Below are 15183 nucleotides of genomic sequence, written 5' to 3'. Positions count from 1 at the left end.
CTCCTCTGGGAAGCCCGCCGGTGTCCCAGCACCCGCCAGTCCAGATGAAGTGGCTCGTCTAAGAGGCCCGGCAGCAGTAATGAGGACCGTTTCCTGAGCCCCCGACGTGGGCCCACAAGGTGCCCCCCACCCTGCCTGCCTCGCCCCTTGTGTTCTTACCAGCGCACCCCAAGGTGGGACCATTCCCCCCAGGGTGGGGAGGTCCCTTGCGCCCTGCGGGCCCCCAGGCCCCGCAGCAGTCGGGAGGCACGAGACCGGCTCAGTTCTGACTCCAGCACTGAGTCCAAAGCCCCTGAGCCCCTCCCTGCAGGCGCTCACTCACCTGTCACCTTTTTCTGTCTGCTTTCCCCGAATGTCATTCCTCAGGGAAGACACTGCAGTCCAGCCCTAGCCGCCCTCAGCCCCAGCCCGACCCAGACCCGGCCCCGGCCCCAGACCCAGCCCCAACCCCAGTCCCGGACCCAGTCCCAGCCTCAGAACCAGACCCGACCCTGGACCCAGACCTGGTCCCGGACCCAGACCCGGCCCCGGCCCCAGACCCAGCCCCAACCCCAGTCCCGGACCCAGTCTCAGCCTCAGAACCAGACCCAGCCCTGGTCCCAGACCCGGTCCCGGATCCGAGGCTGCATCAGACCTTCCCGGGGCGGTGAGCCCAGAAGACACCCTGCCCCTTCTTTCAGAGCCCCGGATAGCCCACGATGCCGCCATAAATACGACCACTTTATTAACATACAGAGATTACTGACGGACAGCAGCACAGCCTCGGGGCCGTGAGAAAGACGCCCCTCCCGGGCATAAAGTGCGGTGGGTCCTTCCATGCCAGGAGCTTCGATGGGCAGGCGAGCGATGCTAAGTTGTGAGATTACAAGTACCCTGCAGGAGTCACCGGGAGGGTCAGGGCCTGAGGCTCCCCCTGCAGCCCCTGCCGTCTCCTGGGCCTGCAGCCCCGAAGGGAGACGGGGCGATCCCGGGCCTCTGGGGGGGGGGGGAGCCATCCTCGCAGCTCTGTCCCGGGGTGAGGGGGGCCGACGGGCGCGCCGGGGGTGGGGGGCTCTCCTGCCCAGGGAGAGCAGGGGCTCAGTGTCACGTCTTCACAGCTGGGCGCCCTGCAGGAAGGTGTCCATGGAGGGGCTGCTGTGCCCCAGGGACAGGGTGCTCAGTCTCTGAGGGGCAGCTGCCGGGCCTAGGAGGGGGGCGGCCGGCAGGAGTGGCAGCAGGCCTTGCTGTAGTACCAGTGGCCGCAGAGGTTCACCTTGATGGCCAGGGCGCAGTTGGTGCCCGGCTGGTCCTGGCAGCTGTCATCTGGGGAAGGGACCACAGCGCATCAGCAGGTGGTGGGGTGGTCGGGGGGATGACGCGGCAGGACCCCCGCCCCGCCCCATCCACCTCCTCTCCTGGAGCTCTCCCTTGTACCCCTCGCCAGGGACATCAGGACCCTACCGGTGATGTGAAGCGCTCACAGGGAAGGTGGATACCCAGGGACCAGGATTTGGAGGAGGCCCTGACCTCACCCCAGAGGTCTGAACATCCCCGGGAGGCCCACCAGTCCCCTCCACTCAGTGGGTCCAAAATAGAGCTCATGGCTGGGCCCTAGCGCCCACCCAGAGCCTAGGACGCGCCTGCATCTTCCAGGTGCCCAAGCCAGAGAGCCTGCTTCAGGCCCTTGCCACCCTGCCCCTGCGTGGCCAGCTTGAAGGTGCTCTGGATGAGTTTGTCCAGGCCCTGATCCTTTGCCCCACCACCGCATCTTCTGAAGCCAGATGCTCTTTGCAAAAGGGAGGGTCTCGGCCTGGCTCCTGGGGGCCACAGGCTCCAGTCAGATCTCACCTGCCGCCCTTCCCACCCACAGCTCCCAGCTGGACTTGGCCACTCCCAGAGAGTGACTTCGCTCTCCGCCCTGCCTTGGTCTCTGGAGCCAAGAGATGCTCCCAGGTGACTGCCTGTGCATCCCTCAGGCCCTGGCATGGCTTCAGAGTCTGCCTCCTCACCTGGGGGCTCCGTTGGGCAAGGCTGCAGGTCGCAGGCTTGTCTGCCAACAGGCTTCACCAGCGGGTCGCAGCCCCGGACAATGTCGGTGCCCTGGTAGCACTTCACGTCGCGCATCCGCACGCCCACCCCACACGTCTTGGTGCACTGAGCGGGGAGAGACGGCGTGACCACAGCCCCCGGTGGGGCAGGGGCCCAGCCAGAGGAGTGGTGGGACTCTCCTCCTCTTGCCAGGTTGCTGAGTCTCCATGGACGCGGGACACACGGATGCTCAGGGGCTCGGGCAACCAGATGCTGCTGCCCCCGCCCCCCTGCCACGTACTACTCAGCTTCCCCGTGAGGGTGTGGACCCCCCATCTCTCCCCCCAGGCAGGTCCTTTGGTTCCAGCTCTCCAGCGTCCTGTGCTGCGGGAGGCTCAGGACACAGAGGGCCACAGCCCAGGGAGAGACTGGCTTCCCGCTCCAGTTAAGAGCTGGGGGCCAATCAACTACATCTTCCAGAGCCAGCACCCCCACCCGCAGCTTCCTGTCCAGATGTTCCCCTCAGAAAACCCTGCCAAGCTGCCCAGAACACCAGGGCCATCTGCTGACCCCAGTTACCCCGCTGGCCTCCCACTGAGATCCTAAAGGCGCTGGCTCCCTCTGGCTCCCCCTGCTGTGGGTGACCCCATATCACCCAGGCTCAGCTGGGACCTGAGCCCTCGGTCTGTGGAGGTTGGGGGTGGGGCTCCAGTCCTGACCACCCCACTCCACCCCCCACCAGTTCTATTCACAGAGGCCCCGGGAGGGCTTCCAGCCTGATGCCTGCACCCAGCTTGAGGGAACCAGCCCAGCCTCGGGGACGGAGCCAGACAACAATCGGCCTTTGGGGGGATGCCCCAAGGCACCCGCAGCCATCCCCCACCCCCCAGAGAGAACGCACATCTGGCCTTTCCTAGCTCCCACTCCTCCACCCTGGGTGGATGGCTCAGAAGACACACTCTTACTAAGCCCCTGACCCAGGCAGAGGCAGCCACAGGGGGAAAAAACCCCACCGCAGCCAGGGACAAGGACGCAGAGGTCCTCCTGCCCACCGTCTGGTCACCCCTCGCCCACCCACTCATCAGGGTGATGGGTGCCCTGCCCCCGTGCCCCAGGATCCTGGGCGAAGACCCATCTGGGCCTCCCCGTCTGGCCCCCCTACCCCGGAAGCTGTGCATCCCCGGGTGGAGGGGGGCCTCCAGGTGGGGGCCGGTGATGCAGCCCAGGAGAGAGGGGGGTGCGTGGGAACCAGCAAAAACGGCCACCGAGACGCACCCCTGGGCTGTAAGAGTGGAGAGGCCCCGCTCCACGCCACCCTCCAGCCAGAGGCGGAGGAAGGAGCCCACAGGCCAGAGTCAGGCCGGCGGCTGCCACTCCTCCTGGCTTCCCTCTGCCCGGCGCGCACCGTCCTCCCATCCCCTCTGCCTCTCTGATTCTGTGTCCCTGCCTTGACTCTGGCTCCCCACCCTCCCAGTTCCCACTCGGGATCTGTCTGCCCCATGGTGAGTGTCAGGCACACAGGCCTTCAAGCGCGTGACTGAAAGGCTTCCACAGGCAAGGCCAAAGCGACCTGGGCCGATAAACGGGCCCCGGATGAGTGCGGCAGGGATCCCAGAGGTGAGACCCGGGAGGACTCGGAGGAGGCAGCCCTCGTGCTCGCCAACGTGGAAGCGCTGACAATCTCTCCAGGGAGGGAAAGCCCTGATGGAGGCTGAGCCGGGGGACGTGAGGGGCACTCGGGGTGGGAGAGGAGGTCTTTCGGCAGGACCAGAGATCAGGCCTGGCCTTAGGACGGCCAGTGGAGGGCTCACCTCCGACCAGGGGCTGGTGTACCACTTGAAGCAGGGCCTCTCGAAGCAAGTGCTCTCCTCGGGGGGCTTCTTGGCCAGGCCACACTCGGGGCCGCTGCGCGTCTGCGGCTTCCCGTTGGCCAGCTCCATGCACAGGACCAGCCTCTTCTTCACGCCTCTGCCACAGGTGGTGTTGCACTGGGGTGAAAGGGCAGACAGGTTAGGGGTCAGGGGCCAGAGGTCAGGAAGACCAGAACACGGGGCCCACAGCCATGCCCGTGAAAACGGCTCAGTCAACGGCAAGTGGGTAACAGCTAAGATCAATGACACGCTGGCTGGGAACCTGCTGGTCGATAACCGCATGGCCCCAGACAGATTTGATCAGAAACAATTTCACAGAAAAACCATCTGTTGTGAAATAAAGTGGTCAGTGACCATTTGCCTGGTGATGAATTAGCTGATAGCAATCTGCCTGAACCAAGCGTTTGAAAGCCATGTGGTTGGGAACCATGCGTCTGAAAACGGCAAGCTGGTGACCTTGACGGGTCACCAGAGGTCACGAGAACAGGCGGATGCACAGGGCCCGGGCCCAAGGGTGAGTATGGCCCAAGGACTCCCAACCCTGGGCTTCCACCTCGGGAACACGGGGTCGTGGGAAACGGATCGGCCGTGCACGCCTCACAGAACATTCACTATTTAGATCTGGGAAGTTTTAAGCGGTTTTCTTACCTTTCTTGGTTTTTTTCTATTTCAAGTTAGTGTTTGGCGGATTGTGGCATCATCATGTCCAATTAATTCCTCATTTAGCCAACCTGTCATTCTGGCCACCTGGCTCTCAGCCAGTTAAACGCTCTCCCAGACAGAGGGGCCCTGCTCGCCGGGCAGGGGGCACTCACCCGCTCCCAGTCCTGGGCCAGCCAGTGGGCGGGGCAGTTCTTGTCCCCACAGGGGTGGATGGCCAGGGGCTTGGTCTCCATCTGGCACTGAGACTCGGGCACGACCCGTCCATCGCTGGTCTTGCAGTACACGTGTCTGATCATGCGGCCCTGCCCACAGCTGCCGCTGCACTGCAGGGGGACACCCGGGGTCAGAGGCAGAGCCCCTCCCAGGGCCCCCGGGCCTCCTTCCCCAGAGAGAAGAGCAGCGGAGGGGAGGGGGGGTTGCCACGGTAACTGTTTTAAATACCACGCTCTGTTCTAATTACGGAAAGATGGCAGGCTCGATGAAAAACACACCTAAAACCCCAGAAGAGTCCCCTGCGCACCCAGCACCCAGAGGGGAGCCCAGTGGACATCTGAGCATCTCACCCAGGTGGGAGAAGAGAGAGAGGCAGGCAGGGAGCTTATAACGGGGGCATCGCAATGGGACTGCTTGTGTTGGTTCAAGGTTCTGATCCCCCGTAGTCACACGGGTCAGCCCCCTGAGCACCCGGCCCTCACCGGCCCCCAGTCGGAGACAGTCCACTGGCGGTCGCAGGGGGGCCCTGTGCAGTCCTTCTCCCCCACGGGCCTGGTGTTGGGGTCACACAGCTTCTCGTCCTCCGAGCAGCGGATGTCCCGCGTCACCACGCTTCGCTCCCCACACTTGGCCGTGCACTGCGGGGAGACGGCGGGAGGGCGGGCTCGCAGCGGCCCTAGCTGCATGCAGACCCCTGCCCAGCTCTCACCCGGCTCGCCTGGCCCCCACCCAGGCCACGGCCCACGGCCCACGGCCCCCACACAGCCTGGCCCCCACCCGGCCCGCTCGGCCCCCACCCGGCCCGCTCGGCCCCCACCCGCCCTGGCCTGTGCACCTCAGACCACTGGGACATCTCCCACTGCGGCCCGCAGGCCGGGCCCCGGCAGGTCTTGCGCTCTTCGGGCCGCACGGCCTCGGCAGCCTCACACAGGTCGCTGTAGACAGAGCTGTCGAAGCCTGGCGAGAGCATCTTCCAGCAGCGCACGATGCGGAACTGGTAGCCCTCACCGCAGGTGCGTGAGCACTCGCTCCAGCTGCTGGTCTCCCACCTGCCTCGGGAGGGCACGGCCTTCAGTGACCCCCACCCACTCCCAGCTGCGACCCCATGCGGTTCCCTCCAGCCAGAGCACCTTCCGCTCCTGCTAACTCCAACTTGGGGTCCTGCCTCAGTGTCCTGGGCGCCCAGCCCCACTGAAGGGAAGAGGGGACCCCCATGACTGCACACCCAGCTTCTCAGAAAGGAGCAGATACATAGGGAGCAGAGGCCTGGATGGACCGGAGACCCCAGGATGGAGCAGAGACCCCAGGACGGAGCAGAGACCCCGGGACGGAGCAGAGACCCCAGAACGGAGCAGCCCCCTGGACACGGCATGGCAGAGCCCCAGCTCACCCGCCCCCCAGCACACACCCTGTCCGGGGCCTGGTGGCAGGTACCTGGGCTGGCACTCCCTGCCTGCGCAGAACTCCTGGACAGGCTCGGGCCGGGTCAGGGCATCGCAGTAGCTGTCGTCCACCTCGATGCCGTCATAGCGGACGCACATGGCGTAGGTCGACAGGACCCCTGAGTTTAGGAAAGGGAAGGGCGCCTGAGCCCACTGTGAGCTCTGGAGGCCGGCAAGCGGGCCCCGGGGCCGCGGGCGATCCACCCGGCCTCTTGCGCTTCCTGGTTTCAGTCAAGAACAACGACAGGTAAGCTGAGCAGACTGTGGGCGGGTCCCAGCGAGGCCGGGTCTGTGCATCTGAGCTCCCTCCCCGCCTGGGCCCAAGGGCCTGAGCTCCTCTCTGCACAGCCCATCCTGCCCAGGCTGGACACCCAGTGCTGCGTCACAAACCCTGAACTGAAACGAGGAGGTGATGTGTTGGTTGCTTCAAGTGTGTCCAACTCTGCAACCCCATGGACTGTAGCCCGCCAGGCTCCTCTGCCCATGGGATTCTCCAGGCAAGAATACTTGGGAGTGGGTAACCAGTCCCTTCTCCAGGGGATCTTCCTGATCCAAGGATCAAACACAGGTCTTTTGTATTGCAGGCAGATTCTTTACCATCTGAGCCACCAGGGAAGCCCAAGAAGTCTCAGTCATTTGGGCTTTTAGTAAACTCGGAATGGCCCTCACAGAGGCTCAGAGGCAAACACAGCCAGATGCCACTTATTTTCATTCATTCAATGACTGTTACGTGTGGGTAGATGGATGGATGGATGAGTGGATGGGTACGTTGGTGGTGGACGGGTGGATGGGTGGATGGACGGATAGATGAGTGGATGGATGGATGGGTAGGTTGGTGGATAGGTGGGGAAGTATGGATGGATGATGGATGCATGGATGCGTAATCTAACCATTCCAGCCCCTTCCAGACTCCTCAGATATTACATTCGACCTTCAGGTCCTCCCTACCCTCCCATGGCATGCCCTAGTCCTTATCAAGCTCCCTCTCAAACTTTATTTTATCATTTTTGTGATTAAATACCTGCTACTCTATAAATCTCGGGCTTCCCTGATAGCTCAGTTGGTAAAGAACCCGCCTGCGATGTGGGAGACCCCTGTTCAATTCCCGGGTTGGGAAGACCCGCTGGAGAAGGGAAAGGCTACCCACTCCAGTATTCTGGCTTGGAGAATCCCATGGACGATGTCCATGGGGTCGCAAAGAGTCAGACATGACTGAGAGACTTTCACTTCACTTCATTTCACTCTATAAATCCCGTGGGGGGACCGTATGTAAAGGGCCAGCCCTCAGCTAAAATTATTCACTCCTTGACCGCCACCTCCACCTTCTGCTTCTCTGGTCTTCCTGCCCCGCACCCCCATGCCAGGCACCAGGCTGACACAGGGGCCAGGCTCGCTCCACAGTGCGTGGTTCCCTCCCTGCCAAGGAGCCAGGGCAACTCAGGTGAGCGTGAACACGGGTGGGGTCAGGGGCTGGGGTTGTCTTTATTACCAGCGCATGTGTGCCGAGGGGCAGGGACCCAGCCTTGCCGGATGATCTCCCCTTGGGGGGTTGCCCTGCCCTGTAAACCAAGAGCCCCTGCTGACTCGCGCTCCCTGCCCAGGGGCGCGTGTCTGAGAGCCGGCAGCTCCTGCCTCTCCAAGCCCCAGCCTTGGATGGAATGAAAACAGCCTGGGAGGCAGCCCACACGGGGATTTTTTCTTTTTTCCGTGAGGGACGAGCCAGGTTGCAATCACGGCTTCCCCTCTGCCAGCGCTGGGCTGTGTCGTCTTTAGCCGTCGCTGAGCGGGGGGCTGGCTTCCTGGCCAGGCCTGCTCAGAATGTTCCAGAGACACCACTTCTGGGGCCCATAGAGGTCCAAGTCTGAGGACTCGCAGCCCCTCAGCAAGCATCTGCTCGTTCTCGCCTCGTCATCAGGGCAAACAGCAGGTCCTGATCAGGAGGGACGGGACTGCTGGTCCCAGCGCCGTCCCCGGCTGGGGGTGACGTGAGGGCGGTCAGACTCTCCAGGCCTCCTCTTGCCACTCACCCGCACCCAGGAACCCCGTAGGCGGGACGGGAGGCACAGCTCCGGTCTTCTGAACACCACCTCACGGTGTCAGTCCTGAGTGCGGGCCTTCTCAAACCTTCTTACCGAGCCCTTCCTCTAAAGGGAAGGAGCAGGAGGCCCCGACGCCGGACTGGGTGGGCCTGTTCTGCCCGCCGGAGGGGGGTCTCAGAGCCCGTCCACTGCACTCCCCTCGCTCTGGGCCAGGGGGATGCCGAGAACCATCGGGAATCATCCCATGTGACTCAAGCGAGGGGTCCAAACTGATCCACCTGCCTTTCTCCCCCTCTCAAGAGCATCTTTAAGGAAAAGAAAGAATGCTTGCTGCTATGGCTGCGATGGCCGGGGCTCAGGACACAGGAGACTTGCTGATCACCAGTGACGTTTGCACAGGCCCCACAGGCCACAGAAGGTTTGTAAACCACTACCCTCTCCCCTGATCCCCCTGGGGTCGGTGCCCCGAAAGGGGGATTTCAAGAGGAACCCGCCACAGGGTGAGTGGAGGTGAGCCATCCTGCAGGGACCCCGGCTCACCACCTCTGTGGAGTGCCGCTTGGACCCCATTTGGTGCCTCTGCGCCGACGGGGAACCCACTCTGGGTCAGGGCCGCTCACTCCAGTCCCAGACGGGCTCGTCTGAAGGAGAGCGCATCCTTTCGGCAGAGCCAGAACCTGTCTTCCTCACTTCCTTTCTTCTTGCATCCTACTTCGCACCTCGGGCCGCCCAGGGCGGGCCAGCCCATCCCCTGCCCAGCACTCTGTGGGCGTCGAGACACAGTGCGGCGACCTCCCTGGGGACCACCTTCTGTCCAGGGCCAGGCTCAGCCGCTCGCCACCAGGGCGGCTTCGTCCAGGAGGGATCTCAAGCCTTGTCACCTCCCAGGCAGGGACATGTCCAAGGGGAACAGCAGACGCTCCCCACCGCATGTGCTGTGGCCCCCTCGGCACGCGTGGGGTCCGACGGATAACGTCGGGGCTCCCGATTCAGAATGGGACCCTGCCCTTCAGGAGCAGGCTCTCAAAGCGGGCTCCTCCAACACCCCGCCCCAGCACTCAGCCCCGACTTCATTCCCCGGACCAGCGCCGTGGCTGCTCCAGGCCCCGTTGGTGGCACGCAGCAGCAGCAGAGGTCCTGCTGACGGCAGCCAGCTGTCAAGCTTTGACCCTGATTGCTTTTTTTTCCTTTCCCATCTGCCCCTATAACCACGTTTGGATAGGTGGACGTCCCATCTTACAGGTAGAGAGCAGAGACTAAGAAATTAAGAGCGTGGGGTGTGGATGACCAAATAGTTCATCCCAAGCGCTTACCACACCCCGACAAAGCCCTCCTCGAACCCTCCAGAATATCAGGGGCAATCTCAGCCCGTCACCTGCCCTGCTTGGGGGAGGAAGGACGGTGTAGCGGGAGCGGGCCTGGCTTCCCGCCCGAGACAGAGAGCCGGTGGCCCCCGCAGCGGCCCGCAGAGCCACCTCCCCAGCTCCTTCCCTGGCCACATCTCCTGAGATGCTGCACCTCCACAGGCCCCCGGCTGCCCAGGGCCCGGTCAGCCGCTTGCTTCTTCCGCCACACTGGCCAGAGCATGCAGGGGCTCCCAGAGCTCTGGCCAGCTGGGGTGGCAGTGCAGGGGCAGGGGCAGGGACCTCGCACGTTTTGAGCAGCAGCAAGCCCAGTCTTGCGCAAACACCACGTCCCAGGTACAGATACGGCAGCGCCCGGGGTCCCCCTGTACTTGCCGCAGGCCGGCACCTGGGTCTAACGTCCAGCCTTACAGGGAGGGGACCACGCTGGCGGCAGGTGGGGTCCTAGCCTCCAGGCTGCCAGCCAGCGTCTTGGTGCAGCGGCGGCCGGCCAAGTGAGCAGACAGACATCGGCTCAAGCCCTGGCTTGACACCTACTGACCGCAAGTGTCTGTCCAGGCAACCCCAGGGCCTCCAGTACCCGCCGCTGTTTCCTCCCCAGACGAGGCCCTAGAATCTGGAAAGTTTCCTCTGTCATAGTCCACACGGGCCTACTTTCCCCTTCTCCTCACCACCCGAGGTTTCCTATGTTTTAACCAAGAGGAGGCTTTTCCTAACAATGTACTGAATGCGGAAAGATGGACGAGGGAGCCTGGGGGTGCTGACTGATTCCCACCCGGCTGGACCCTTACGTGGTCCAGCGCGCGGACGCCCAGGCTGCCACCGCGTCCCGCCGCATCCCGTGGGCCAGGAAACCGCTAGATGAGCTCACCGCGGGCAGTTCGGGGCTACAAGCAAGTGCACGGGCCCGACGCCCAGACTCGCGCCCGCCGTGGAGGTGGGCTCTGCGGGCGCCCCGGCCCGCCTCGGGTACCTGTGGTGCAGGTGGAGCTGCAGGGCTCGTGGGACGACAGCTTCCACCGGTACATGTCCGCGGGGCTCACGCCTTGCTTGCGGGACTTGGGCCTGGTCCTGAAAGCGGGTGAGGCAGAGAAGGGCTGAGTTCCGGGGAAGCACAGGTTCTCATCACTGGGGCAGGGGGCGCGGGTGTGTGTACCTGTCCTGAGCCCCTCCTCCGGGCAGAAGGGCAGAGCCTCGCTGCCCTTCCGGGGACCCCAGTGCCCACTGTCTAGAGGGAGCACCCCCGGGGTGGCAGGGCTAGGAGGGAGGGGGAGCTGGCATTTTCCATCTCAACAGCGGGCTGAGCACACGGCCCTGCGGCTGTCGGGGCCCTCCAGTGGCTCTGGGGGGCGTGGGTGAAGAACTTGGGGCTCCCCACCATCGTAGTTGCCCCTTCCACACCCACAGGCCTCTCACCACCCCCCCAGCAGGAGCACGCCGATGACTCCTCCCCCATCCCCGGGAAGGGGCCTCAGAGGCACCTGGTGTGCATGGAAGGCACAGGAATCCTCTCCTGCAGCCTTCCCCAGCCGGGATTCTGACTGAATGGGGGCCCCCTGGCCACCGGGCCTCCGGGGATCAAAACAGACCAGCCCCGGGGGCAGACGGGGGAGGGCCGTCCCCTGCAGACGCCTCTGCCCAGGTCTGAGAGGGCTGCTGAGCAAGGGAACGCCTGGCTGGGTCCCCGCCAGCGACGGGCTGGGATTCTTGGCCGGAACTCAGGCGGCCCGGCCAACTATTGTTAGGACTGTTTGCTTCTTTGAACCAGTCGGTGTGCTGGGCCCAACCTCGGGATCCAACGTGCCGGCTCGTTGTGGACTCGGCAGGAGCTGAGGGAGGTGACAGAGACATCTCCCCGAGCCCAGCATCTGCCCGGAGAGGCAGCCGCCCCCGGAGCCAGCCGGGGGGCGCGGGGCGATGGGCCCACCGCCCAGCCCTGCTTCGCTTCCTATCCAGAGGGGCTGACGGAAGACCACCTGAAGCCGAGACCCTTGCACGGGGCACACCCACAGGTCCCTTCTGGGGACCTCTGTCACCCCGGAGGTCAGGCTTAGGGGAGGGTTTGCAGAGTGCACTTTCTGAAAGGCTTTCCAGGGGCTTCACGGCGGTCCAGCAGCTAACACTTGGCCTTCCGCTGCAGAGGTTAAGGGTTTGGTCCCTGGTCGGGGAGCTAAGATTCCACATGCTTCATGGCCAAAATACCAAAAACCCATTAAAAACAGAACCAATATTGTAACAAATTCAGTAAAGACCTTTAAAAGATGGTCCAGAGCTACAACAGCAACAACAATAACAACCAAAAAATTAAAAAAAAAAAAAAACCTTTAAAACTAAACAAATAAATAAAGGGCTTTCCCGTCAATTCTGTGAGAGAGACCTTGGTTTGGATTTGACCGGGAGTTTGCCTTCCAACTTCTGGAATTTCACAAGAATGGCTCTTACACTGCACTTGTGGCCTTGAAGGCACGTCCTGCTCTGAGAACCAGGAAATAATCTACCCACGGACGGACATTAAGTCATGAATTCACTGATGTGGTTCCATGAGCCCAGGAAGGAGGCGAGGCGATGGAGTGGATAGCCTACGGCAGTCTGTCGCTGGGTCACACCCGCCGAGACCCCTCGCCGGGTGGCCTCACCCTCCCCACGTCCAAGCCTGCCCCGGCCTTGCCGCACATACAGGGGGCATCGGAAGGTCCTCCCCTATGCTCCTGAAAAGTGAGGGGGCCCTTTCAGATGGGCCCCCACCCACCCGAGACCAGGCAACTCTGAACAAAGGGCCCACAGCGCCTCCTCGGGGAGGGAGAGCCGGATGCCCCGCACAGCGCAGTGACCCCCGCCCTCCTGTCAACGGCTTCCAAATCTCCCCAAGAACAAACAAGGACCAAGGACTTCAGCCCCCGCCCCGCCACCCCACCCGTGGAGGAGCCGCGCCATCTTTATCTAATTACACACTCCTGGGCCAGCAGGCAGCGTGACTCATGGTGGAGAGACAGCAAGCCGTTCAAAATAACCCTCTGGGTTTTCAGCACCAAAGATCTTTCTGGAGGGGCTGCCCGCCCCAGTTCACACCAGCGCAGCACAGGAGAGGCCCTCCTGCTCAGAACACGTCTTTGCACAACATCGCAAGCCTATAATGCTCTGCTCTCTGGGGAGAGGAGCACCCGGGAAGTCGCTGGACCAAGAGCCCGCCACCGCCTCCGTCTGGAGGGAAGCTAGCGCCCGCTGATTGCCAGGCTGGGCCGGGCATCACGCAGGGACACTCCAAGTCCTTCATCTGGAACTTTCTCTGGATGGCCTGGATGGTTCCTAAGAGACTCGGAAAGAGCTTTGCTTCCCCACCCCCACCCAGGCTGCGAGAGAGACCCCATGTCTGCATCCCAGCCCTGGTGTCTGGAGTCAGGCCTCCCCTGGTTGTTCGAGGTGGTTCCAAGAAGGTGAAAATAACCTTGCTCTCTGGACCACGCCTGGATTGCGCCCTCCCTGAGCAGACGCGACTTCCTGTGTTTGGACAACTTGCAGCGCCGGGGCTATTTTGGCCTGGCGGTTTCCCCCGCCGCCTCCTCAGCCCTTTATCTCCAAAGACCATCTTTGGTCTCCGCCAGCGGTTCCTTTGAAGCTGCTGGCGGGCAGTGGCCCCATCTCACCCCGTCGGGACTTTCTGAGCCCTGATGGTCATTGTATTGGTTCCTGAATCCCAGACATTCCCCTAAGGGCCCAGGAGTGGGGGCGGGAACCCACAGGACCAGATGGAAGAGACTCTTTAAAATGTGACCTAAGGACCGGAAAGCTGCTACCGTGACCCGGGCTGGGGATCCTGGGGATCCTGGGGTGCCTGAGCTGATGGCCCTGACGAGCCTCCGACAAGCCCCTCACTCAGGGACAGGGCACTGAGGTCCACAGAGCATCATTGGTGTGTCCCAGTCCCGTGGGACTCAGGTGTGCGTGTGTGTGCGTGTTCGCGCGCGCGTGTAGGGGGGCCGAGCTAGGATGGTGACCCAGATCTCCACTGCACTTTCCGGGCCTCTAGCCACATTAAACAGCAGCCTGTATGTCACCTCCGTAAACCCATTCAGGCAGGGACTGACCATCGGAGAGCTGGCCATCCTCACACCCATGGCCCTGGAGGCTGAGTGCATTCGTGACCCTTCCTCTTTCCTGGTTCCTGGGTAGGTGCCCTGGATAGAATTCAGTCCTCTGGACACCCCTGAGGCTGAGAAGAGCCCCCCAGGCTCAGAGAATAAGTAATCGGCTCCAGGTCACACAGGCAAGTGCAGCTGATTCTGAATCCCACTCAGACTCAGAGCCTGTCCCCCTCTAGCCGCTGGGTCCCACACATCCCTGAGGCCCACTCTGCGAGCTTCTGGACCCATGTCGGGCCAGCAGATGGCCTCAATGGGCCTTGGGAGAGGAAGCAGAGCCTCAGGGACTCCGGACCTCCCACTCTGTCCACATTTGCAAAGTCTCCCCCTCAGAAGGGCCCAGATGTGCCGGGGAGTCTCACGGAGCCTCAGAAAAAAAAAAAACACCTTGAGAATAGGGCCAGAAGGGCACCTCCTGTGGGCTCAGGGGCCCAGCCCCCCTGCTCTTGTCCTCTGGGGATGAGTCGCCTCCAACCGTGCCACCTTGAGAGTGAACCCCAAATACTCCATCAAACTCAGTTCCCTAAGGATGCTCCCCCTCTGCACACCCAGCCCTGGCGAGGGTTCCGCTGGCTTGGTGTCTAAAGCCAACGGGTTTAGGTGGGTCCGCAGAAAACAGGACGAAACAAAACCCACTGGGCTTGTTCCGGCCTCCAGGCCCTGCCCACACTGGTGTCTGCTGGGCCGCCTCTGTCTGCTTAAACAGCCTCGCTGCCCTGCGAGCCTCTGGCCGACAGGGGCCTGGTCACCAGGATTGTCCTCTTGGAGGGACAGTGACAGCAGCAGGCCTGGAGACACCCTGCTCCCAGCTGGCCCCAGCCCCAGGAGGCTCCTGGCCTCAGACTCCTCCAGGGCCAGCTGTGACCATCCAGGCGTCCCCAGCCGTGACCGTCCAGCCGTCCCCAGCCATGACTGTCCAGCCGTCCCCAGCCGTGACCATCCAGGCGTCCCCAGCTGTGACTTTTCAGGTGTCTGCAGTGTATCCTCACCGCTGGACCCTCCCACATCCCAAACCCAGAAGCAGCTCCAGCCAACGCCGCAGAAGGCCTTGTTCCCAGTGCCTGACCTGGGATCTGGCCCCTGGCTGGGGACCCCACTGGACCAACCCCAGGTCTCCTCCCTGGCCAGCAGGGAAGGTTGTCCTGAGCCATTCCACCTTCAGGGAATGTCCACCTCGTGCCTGATGGCCATGTGCGCAATGACCGTCCAGACAAAGAACCATAGGACGCCAAGCCTCCAGGCTCTGAGCCCCAAAGGCATCACTCACTTACCTCTCTGAGCCCTACCAGTCCCTAAAGACAAAGGGCTGGGATGAAAGCCTGCCTCTGTACGGGCGATGCTCAGCCCCAGGTGCACAGGACTGTCCACCTCCCCACTTCCCAGCCCCATTGCAGAGCAGGAACTTCAACCCATGGTACTAACTTGTGGGAAAGACGCTAAAACCC

At 62.8% G+C, this 15183-nt stretch overlaps 1 protein-coding gene across 3 annotated transcripts in view; it reads right to left on the bottom strand.

Moving 5' to 3' along the window:
• Window positions 1–707: 707 nt before the first annotated feature.
• The window catches only part of ADAMTSL2 (ADAMTS like 2), a 33204-nt gene continuing 18728 nt past the window's right edge, over window positions 708–15183 (bottom strand). For 2 of the 3 annotated variants that reach the window (XM_024998785.2, XM_024998786.2), the window contains exons 12-19: window positions 10573–10670; window positions 6189–6315; window positions 5590–5803; window positions 5237–5392; window positions 4694–4864; window positions 3819–3995; window positions 1989–2133; window positions 708–1302 (exon numbers count right to left, since the gene is read on the bottom strand). In XM_024998785.2, coding sequence (XP_024854553.1) covers window positions 1184–1302; window positions 1989–2133; window positions 3819–3995; window positions 4694–4864; window positions 5237–5392; window positions 5590–5803; window positions 6189–6315; window positions 10573–10670 — 1207 coding nt within the window. In that variant the 3' untranslated portion in view covers window positions 708–1183. The remainder of the gene's footprint in view (window positions 1303–1988; window positions 2134–3818; window positions 3996–4693; window positions 4865–5236; window positions 5393–5589; window positions 5804–6188; window positions 6316–10572; window positions 10671–15183) is intronic. The other variant, NM_001205934.3, reaches the window with a different exon arrangement.

Source organism: Bos taurus, chromosome 11 (genome assembly GCF_002263795.3).
Source record: "Bos taurus isolate L1 Dominette 01449 registration number 42190680 breed Hereford chromosome 11, ARS-UCD2.0, whole genome shotgun sequence".
Classification (NCBI taxonomy): Eukaryota; Metazoa; Chordata; class Mammalia; order Artiodactyla; family Bovidae; genus Bos; species Bos taurus.
The sequence above is the reverse complement of the archived record's forward strand: the minus strand, read 5'-3'. Positions and strand labels throughout refer to the sequence as shown.